Below are 9,333 nucleotides of genomic sequence, written 5' to 3' on the forward strand. Positions count from 1 at the left end.
AACACTAATATAAGTGGTTTAAACAAACATTAAACTTCATATATCCTAGACTGGGCCAGATGCAGCTCTGTATACTTCAACTCAATGTTGGGGTTACATTTGAAACAACTGTAGATTGTGGTGTGCAGAATAGAGTAAGCTGCACCCCACTAGGGTTGATGTGGACACACGATGTATGTAAACCCAACACTTTTCCCCTTTCTATCCTGCAGGCTCTTTTTCAAGGGAGAAGGAAAAGTGGTATGGGTACTGTGCGATGTTTTCATCTATTCACCCCCATTGAAAGGAAAAGCCAAATGCAATTTGACGCTAAAGTCATAAAGCTGAGGGCAGTTGATCAGCAACATATAGTGACAGCATGGGAGAACACTGTATATTTTCAGAGCTACAGACAGACCAGTTTTTATGTATAATGATGTGCAGATGCCACTGGCTGCTGAGGAAAAGATGTAATTGGTTTGCTCGAACAATTATACAGGCAGGCAGAGAGTAGAATCTGCTAATGCAGGGTTTTTAGAAGAGGTGCTTGGTGCCTTTGATAAGGACATGTGTCTGGCTCAGAAACCTTATCTATAGGAAGAGTGGTGAGGGGATGTATGGCTGGACCAGTTGCAGAGTATTGCATCAGATGCTCAGCCTTAAATTTTGGCTTTAAGCCATAATTCATGCCTGACATCAATTTAAGGTGGTTTGTTTTGCTTTTGATGTTTGCTTGATTGTTTAGTTTGGTTTTGTTTCATTTTGTATTGAGATGGGGATCTCACCATGTTACCCTGGATGGCCAGAAACTTACTATGGCAAACCAGGCAGGTTTCAAATTTATGGCAACCCTGCTGAGCCTGCCTCCTGAGTTGTGGGATTATACATGTGCTATTAAACCTAGTGAACAACAGTTTGTAATCAGATAATAACAGAGACTCTTAGGAATTGGTAAAAATATCTCTACTTGTATGCAAATCACCCACCTAACAAAAAAAGGAAAACATATTTTGAGATGACAATAAAAAAGTGAACTTTACTACACAGCCCCTTATCTAGCCAATATTGGCAACTTAGGGACCTGTGTGACACTGACATAGAACTCATTATTTCCAGACACCAATCAATGCCTTTGGTTAGAGTGACACTTAGCAGGGGCAGGTGTGTCATTTTCCAAGTTGTATTTTAAATAAAAAATGTTTGCAAAGATCATTAGACTTCTTAGCCTGGCTGTCTCCCAAGCCTAAGCATCACTATGTCTTTATGGGAGGTTGAATTCCAACTACATGTCTTCCTCAGGCTCTCAGCCCAAGTATTCTAAATCACATGATTTCCCAGGTTGTTATTGTTGTCTAGGACCCCTAGTCAGATAACGAGTATCGTAAACAGAGGCTGCACTTTCATTTCCTGGCTTCTAAGACCCGAATAATCATACAGAAACTCTACTAATTAGAACTCTGTTTGTCCAATAGCTCAGACATATTTCTATCTAGCTCTTACATCTTAAATGAACCCAGTTCTATTAATCTCTCTATTGCCACATGGCCATAGCATTACCTCATTTTCTACATGTCTTGTTTCCTTGGTGACGGGCTGAAGTCTCCCTTACTTTAAGTTTTTTCTCCTCTATCTGTGCTTGGATTTCCCATCTTGCTATATTCTGCCCTGTCATAGGTCAAAGCAGTTTCTTTATTAACCAATGGTAATAAAAACACATTCACAGTATACAGAAAGAATCCTACATCAGAATATCCTGTTATGGTTAAGTTGTAGTGTGAACCTACTAGGAGAATTGTGCTGACCCAGTTCTTCCTTTTGAGTATCTGCAAAACAAGAAATTCCCAATGTTTATTACCTAAGGGAGAAACTCTTGGTAATGGTATACAAGTTGGCAAAAACGTTCAAGTGGGCCAGGGCATCCAGTGCTTATATGAATGCATACAATGTGCCCAATGAACCACCCTTTGGCTTTTTCCTTTATTAGAAATGTTTTGACTAGAAGACAAAAATAAAAAACTCTCCATAAAGATCCATTGTGTATAATAGAAATATTACTACTATATTTATTCAGTTTACCACAAGAATTTGTCATATTGCTAAGAACATTGAGAAATGGAGGAATTCATGAATGTCATGAATGTATGGATACCAGCTGGAAACCAGGTATTCATACATAGGAACCTATGGCAGCCATTATCAGCCAAACTATCACAGATGTTGAACTTGTGTTCACTTTGTGGATGAAGAGAATGTCAGTGTCTATTCTTGACAATGTCAGGAATGGAAAGGCACATGGGTTAACCAGTGACTTCAAAGTATTTAGTAGAGGTGGAAGGGCCTTCTACTATGTCTGAGGTAGCCATTTGCTTTTGTAAGCTCCTTTCTCACTCCTTTAAAAAAATCATAATATGTAATTTTTTTCTTATGCTGCTCATGGACACCATAAGTAGCTCAGCTAAGGTGCATCATGTCTCCTTGTATACAAAAGCAACTGTGATCAAGAGGCTGTTGAAATGTGGGGCAAACTCGTCATATTAGTCAGATTAATAGTAGTGAAGTATTTGCAAGTTATTGATTGGGCGAAGTCATTACTTTCAATCAGGAGGTTGTTAGATACATAGGCCTTTATGGAATGGGGCCATAAATTAAGATTTTAGAAGCCACTGCAGAACATCATCCTTTGTCCCCCTCCCCACAATGCAAGAATGGGACAAATTAAGACCAATTGAACAAAAAAATGGAGAATCAGTGAAGAATCAATCTTTCGCTCACCGGCTTTTATATAATAAGTTTTAATCCCTGAAAACACATTTTTAAATTAAATGAGGCATGTTAATTATGTTAACATGGAATAGAGGTGGTAGAATCAGGATTTCTCATTTTGTCAAATAAATTTATGTCAGAAATTTAATTTTCATTAGGTAAGAATGTCTCTGCAGACTATGTGATACTTTAAGGCAGTGTGTTCTGATGACTAAGGCAATGATAAATTGTTCTGTTTTTATGCTTAACATATTCCACCAACACTATAGGAAACAATATGTTTAAATTTAGTAAGTACTTCTGATTCCACAGCTAGTGGGCCTTTATTTTTTTTTTCCTAGACAGAGTTTCTCTGTGTAGCTCTGGCTGTCCTAAAACTCACTTTGTAGATCAGGCTGCCTCATATTCAGAAATACACCTACCTCTACCTCCCAACTACTGAGATTAAATGAGGGCACCACCACCATACGCACAAAATGATTTTTTGTTTACCCACATATATGTCTGCCTGAGGGTATTGGAACTCCTGGAACTGGAGTTAGAGACAATTGTAAACTGCCTTGCAGGTGCTGGGAATTGAACTCGTGTCCTCTAGAAGAGCCGTCAGTGCTCTTAACCACTGAATTATTTTTGCATTCCTCCTTAGACTTATTTAAAGTCATGGTAAGTTACCAATTGGTACATTTCAGGAGATAGCATTGTAAATTGTGAACCTATATTCTGAAGACACACACACAAAAAAAAGATCAGAGCTCTTTTCCTTTTGATCTACAAACTTTTTCAGGTAAGTTTTAAAATTCCAGTCAGATTAGCTTGTGTAGCTTTGATCAGAGTACCCCACCCCCCCGTTTTCCTTTTTCTGTATTTAGGTTTTTAACTTTTATCTTTTAATCATTTTTTGTGGTGGTCATGCACTGAATATATTTGATAAAGGTGGTTGGGGAGGGTCCTCTTCACCTCTGTCATATTTATAAGTTTCTTCCTGAAATCAGTATCTTCGTGTTCACAGGTCTGCCTCATGGTTATTGTTAATTTGTATGTTTAAAGTTTGGATTCAAACCCTGCACAAGGTCTCACAAGGATGCCAGGCATTTGTCCTGTGGCATGCCATGGATGTTTCCTTTAACTCTAAGGATTAGGATCTTTGTTGCTAGAGAAACACTGTCACGGATATGATGCTGGGAACAAATGTTAGATCATGACTCAAACTTGACTAAAACCATCTTCCACAATAGCCCCACAATTCCTATTACATGGGCAAACCCTTTCCCTTTCTCTTTTTCATCACCATTTTTTTCTTTTTTTTAAATTTTTATTTATTTATTAAAGATTTCTGTCTCTTCCCCACCGCCGCCTCCCCTTTCACTCCCCCTCCCCCAATCAAGTCCCCCTCCCTCGTCAGCCCAAAGAGCAGTCAGGGTTCCCTGCCCTGTGGGAAGTCCAAGGGCCACCCACCTCCATCCAGGTCTAGTAAGGTGAGCCTCCACGAAACTGCCTAGGCTCCCACGAAACCAATAGGTACAGTAGGATCAAAAACCCATTGCCCTTGTTCTTGAGGTCTCAGTAGTCCTCATTGTCCACTATGTTCAGCGAGACCGGTTTTAACCCGGGCTTTTTCAGACCCAGGCCAGTTGGCCTTGGTGAGTTCCCGATAGAACATCCCCCTTGTCTCAGTGTATGGGTGCACCCCTCGCGGTCCTAAGTTTAAATAAAAAAAAACCTGCGATAATTTTTTCTTTCTAATCAGGCAGCATTTTATACTTTTGTCTCTACCTAACCATCTGTTGCACAGACTTTTGGTGGTTATAGGGAAATGTTCAGGACCTTATTGGCCTGTATTAAAAGTAGCTGTTTTTTCCTCAAAGGATTCCTAGTTCGTCTTCCTGGGTAGAGGTCCACATCCAGAAAAGTCCTAAGTCTATTGCTTGCATGGGGTCTTGGGCTTGTGATTGTGACTTAGCTTTTTGGTGTGCTTTTAGGCAACAGTGTAGAGCCCAGGGAATATTGGCAATGGGTTTTGCATCCCAAGATTGGTTGAGTGCCAAATGCGCCTTCCTCTCCCTATCCCCTTTTTGTTTTCATCAGCACCTGGGCCACAGGCCACGGGCCGCCATGGATGTGAACCTTGATGCCCTTGGGGGTCAAAAGGAAACAAGTGACAGCAGCAAGGGAAGCGACAGCCCAGGAGTCCAGCAAGGTAACTACCCCTGCATGAACAACACCTGGAATGCCATGCTTGATTCTCTGCAAGATGGTGGTCTTCTTCCTTTCCACGATCTTACAAAGGGTTGTCCTTTGGCTTGTCCCTTGTACTCACAATTACAAACATCTGTATTGTAACCTCAAGTAACCCATGGCAGTCACCGGGATAGACACAGTGACCAGAGAACTCTAGAGTGAATCATAGAAAGTAAGGCTGAACTTCTACTTGGTCAGGGTGCTGCCCTTTTGTTGGAAAGAAGCTGCTTGTTGGTTCCCGGCTGCTCAGCCCCGAAATAATCACACAGAAACTACATTATTTAAAACACTGCCTGGCCCATTAGCTCTAGCTTCTTATTGGCTAATTACTACATATTAATTTAACCCATCTCCATTAATCTGTGTATTGCCACATGACAGTGGCTTACCGGCTAAAGTTGTGGTGTCTGTCTCTGGCAGGGCTCCATGGCTTCTCTATGATTCTGCCTCCTTTCTCCCAGCATTCAGTTTAGTTTTTCCCACACTGCCTAAGTTCTGCCCTATCAACAGGCCAAAGCAATTTCTTTATTCACCTATGGTATTCACAGCATACAGAGTCCCACATCACTGAGCAGAAGCCTCAGTAAAAGGAGTGTTTAACCTGATACCATTTGACATCACCTTGAACACAAGAGAATTGTTGTATGGAAAGAGACAATAATGGTTGATAGAAACAACATGTTACCACATAGCCCATAGCTCAGAGTCTCCAGCAGTTAGAGGTCCTGTTTCAGCTCTTGACTTATTTCAGAACCAGCTACCCAAGTGCAGTTACTTTATCATAACTAGATATTCTTTAGATATCAATGCTTTGAAGGCTATGTAATTCCTAACACCAGTAATTTGCATTTCTTCCTGTTCACCTCATTGGTGAGGCAGAGATGTCCTCTCTGAGAACCTGGAAGCAGTTGAACACATGGATCATTGAACAGACAATATCCACAAAAGTTTGGGATCACAAATGCTCATAGGACAAGGCCAAGAACACTGGAGGCCAAACAAAGACTTGAAGAGGTCAGAGTGAATAACCAGGCGCTGTGAACAGTAAAGAGAAAATCCTGTCCATGATTTCCCAAAGAGGTTAGGATTTGCCGTGCACCTACTCGGAGCTAAAGTCTGCTACTAGGGATAAGCAGGAATTGTGCCTGCTCCCCACAATAAGGATGTATTAACTAGGGTTCCACCATGGCAGCAGAGTGAAGAGAGAAACAGACCATTAAGTAAAACAAGGCTCTCACCATTTTACCAGAGTTTGAAACAGCACAGAAAATCACCTTAATTTTAATGCCATAGGCCACAGGAAGGAACGAATCCTGTAGCTGGTCATGAATTATTGGGAAATGCATGGTGAGAATAAATTTTACTTTCTTTTTTTATTGATTTCTATTATCTCTACATTTTTCTTTACTTACCTCCCTGCTTCTCCACTCCCCTTCAACCCTCTCCCAAGGTCCCCATGCTCCCGATTTACTCAGGAGATCATGTCTTTTTCTACTTTCCATGTAGATTAGATCTATGTATGTCTCTCGTAGGGTCCTCATTGTTGTCTAAGTTCTCTGGAATTGTAATTTGTGGGCTGATGTGAAAGTAAATGGTATTATTATTTTGAGCTAAATGACCGTCAAGACTAAGAAGGAGAAATGAGAACCTGTGATTTAAAATAAAAACTATTAAACAATATTACATTTATATATTTGAATATCTATAAATGTGCAAATGTATGACCAAATGAAAGGGAAACTTTGTTAGTACTTGGATGTAGAAAAATTGAAATTTAAAACCAGAGTTAACTTTTCTAGAATTATGGACAACTTAGTGACCAAGCAAACAAACCCCAAAACTATGACAACCATGAAAACCAAATACATGATATGTTTAACATCAGGATCAAATATTTTTAAAACTCTTTTTTAATTGATAACTATGTTGGCAAATAAGAAAGATAATTTTTCATGAGCTCAGAAGAATAAAAGTTTACAAAGATCAAGGTGAGTGCTAAGTGATGCCTCTTTACTTCTCGGTCTCTCTCTCTCCCCCAAACTCTTGAATAAACTTCTGTTTATTCTAGTCTCATTTCAAGTCTAAGGACCAGGATGAACGACTGTTGCTCCAGTCCAAGTCCAAGTTCAATGGTAGAGGAAATCTGATGCTGTAAGTCAAAGACAGGCAGAGGGATCAAGTTCTTCCTTATCCAATCTAGGGGGTGTGACGAAGCCTGCCCACCCTGGAAAGAACGATGTGTTTTGCATATGCCCATGATGTTAGATTTAAATCTCATCCAAAACCACTCTCCATATCCAGCTAAAGCTTAATCACAATCAGAGCATCCAATGGCCCATTTAAGTTGACTTGTAAAAGTAATCATTGCCGTTGTCAAACGTCATAACTGTCAGCGTGGAATGAAGTGAGATGATACTGAGGTGTGCTTGGTCAGGTTCAACTTGGAAGAGTTGTTCCTGTCAGAATGAGGGTAGGAATAGATATTTTATATATACAAAGAGCAGAAGGCTCCATGAATTTTTAAAGTTTATGCTGTAAGGGAAACAAGGTGAGCTATTTCAGGGGTTACAATATAGTAAAGAATTTTGTGAAAAATACCAATTTTATGGATATATATGTGATCAATTACCAAATAGATATACATGCCATACATTTAGATATGTCAAGTTATAAGTGACCTAATTTTATGTAGTTGAACAAAAACTGTGTATGTAATTAGAAATATTAAATACTGCTATGAACTGTTGAATTATCCAACTTGTCTTAATGAAAATATTTATAATGTGAAGTCCACTAAAATACTATATTTGATGCTATCTGTAACATACTCATTGAATTTTAGATAAAATAGTATAGGCTGTATTTACTATTAACAAACTATTTTTAATAAGTCATTAGATGGGATACCTTAAGGTCTTGATTTTTGCTCTTATTTTGATATAAAGCCATTCATGGCCATCTGCATTTGGAAACAATAGGCTTTTCTATAGATTTGCTCATCAAACTTTTCTTCCTACTAGCCGTCTAATAGTTTTCCTTGACATTGGTCTCTATTTCTAGGTAACGCTTCTCATACTCATTTTTCCTATGTAACATGGAGTTTTTTTTTGATTTTCCAGTGCTCAGAGAAAAAGATGCAATCATTTATTTTAATGACATTTGATTCTCTGTGATATGACTGCAGTTATGCAGCAACTCAGCAACAATCTATGTCAGCTAGGTATTCCCTTCTTTAAGCGGGGGAACTCAACTTTTACACGAGTGTCATTGTTGTGTTCTTAGTCTCTTTGTGGCTGATTCCCCAGAATTTGGCACTGAGCGAAGCCCTCTGCAGATACTCAGTAAGACATGGGCTGAAAGCAGCTGAGCTGTGCTGAGCAACTGTCCCAGGAGACGCAGATGGAAGCATTAGTGAGGATGGATGGACTCCCGTCTTTCCCTCTTAGCTAGGCTAATTCTCACCTTCTGTTTCTTTAAAATAGACTGATGACTACCCTAAAACACAAGATTGCACAAGGGAATTTTCATCAGAGGGCTTAAAAGCAGGGCATGTTCAAAATGATTTTGTAAGTTTTCCTACTATAAACATCCTCTATGTATATATGTAATAACCACTAAAAAGAAACCATGAATTTGAGAGAGATCAGGACAGAGGATGATGTGAGAGGTTGGAGGAAGGAGAGGGAAGGAGGGAAGTTATGTAACTATGACTTTGAAAGCAGAAACAAGTACCTTTAAAAACTGTCACTACAGAAAGTTTGGAAAATAATGAAGTTTGGAGGGAAAAACAAAAATCACAGCTGGTAGCTCCACCCGTAAAGGACTCCTGTTTTAATGCATTTCTCTTAAAGTGTTGTTTCTTCAGGCATTTTGAAAAATGTAATAGATGCATACAGGTTACAATTTTTTTTTTTTGGTTTTTTGAGACAGGGTTTCTTTGTAGCTTTGGTGCTGGTCCCGGAACTAGCTCTTGTAAACCAGGCTGGCCTTGAACTCCCAGAGATCCGCCTGCCTCTGCCTCCCGAGTGCTGGGATTAAAGGCATGCGCCACCACCACCCGGCCCTTCACTTGTTTTTTAAAACACATTTTGAATACTATTTTCTTGAACTCATTGTACTTACGTAACAAAACTAGAGTGACACTTTTATTTTACAAAAGATTTTGTGCAGGTTAAGGGAATCCATTTAAATATCTTTTCATCTGTTTAACTTGATTATAGGATAATATAAGCATTATGATGTGAGGAACAAAAAGCATTTTGAAGAGATGATTTTTCATGTTATTTGTTATTCAGTTCTTTTTTTATTTATGACGTACAAAGTCCTCTAAATGCTGAAAATTTTCCTACTGTG

The 9,333-nt window shown here is 39.2% G+C and overlaps 1 protein-coding gene across 6 annotated transcripts in view; it reads left to right on the forward strand.

Moving 5' to 3' along the window:
- The window catches only part of Pkib (cAMP-dependent protein kinase inhibitor beta), an 89,887-nt gene that overhangs the window by 62,811 nt on the left and 17,743 nt on the right, over positions 1–9,333 (forward strand). For 4 of the 6 annotated variants that reach the window (XM_050138249.1, XM_050138250.1, XM_050138247.1 and 1 more), the window contains exon 4: positions 4,828–4,939. The exons of the other annotated variants lie outside the window; for them this stretch is intronic. In XM_050138249.1, coding sequence (XP_049994206.1) covers positions 4,855–4,939 — 85 coding nt within the window. In that variant the 5' untranslated portion in view covers positions 4,828–4,854. The remainder of the gene's footprint in view (positions 1–4,827; positions 4,940–9,333) is intronic. 6 annotated transcript variants of the gene reach the window in all.

Source organism: Alexandromys fortis, unplaced genomic scaffold (genome assembly GCF_014885135.2).
Source record: "Alexandromys fortis isolate MF-2015 unplaced genomic scaffold, M_Fortis_MF-2015_v1.1 scaffold_14, whole genome shotgun sequence".
Classification (NCBI taxonomy): domain Eukaryota; kingdom Metazoa; phylum Chordata; class Mammalia; order Rodentia; family Cricetidae; genus Alexandromys; species Alexandromys fortis.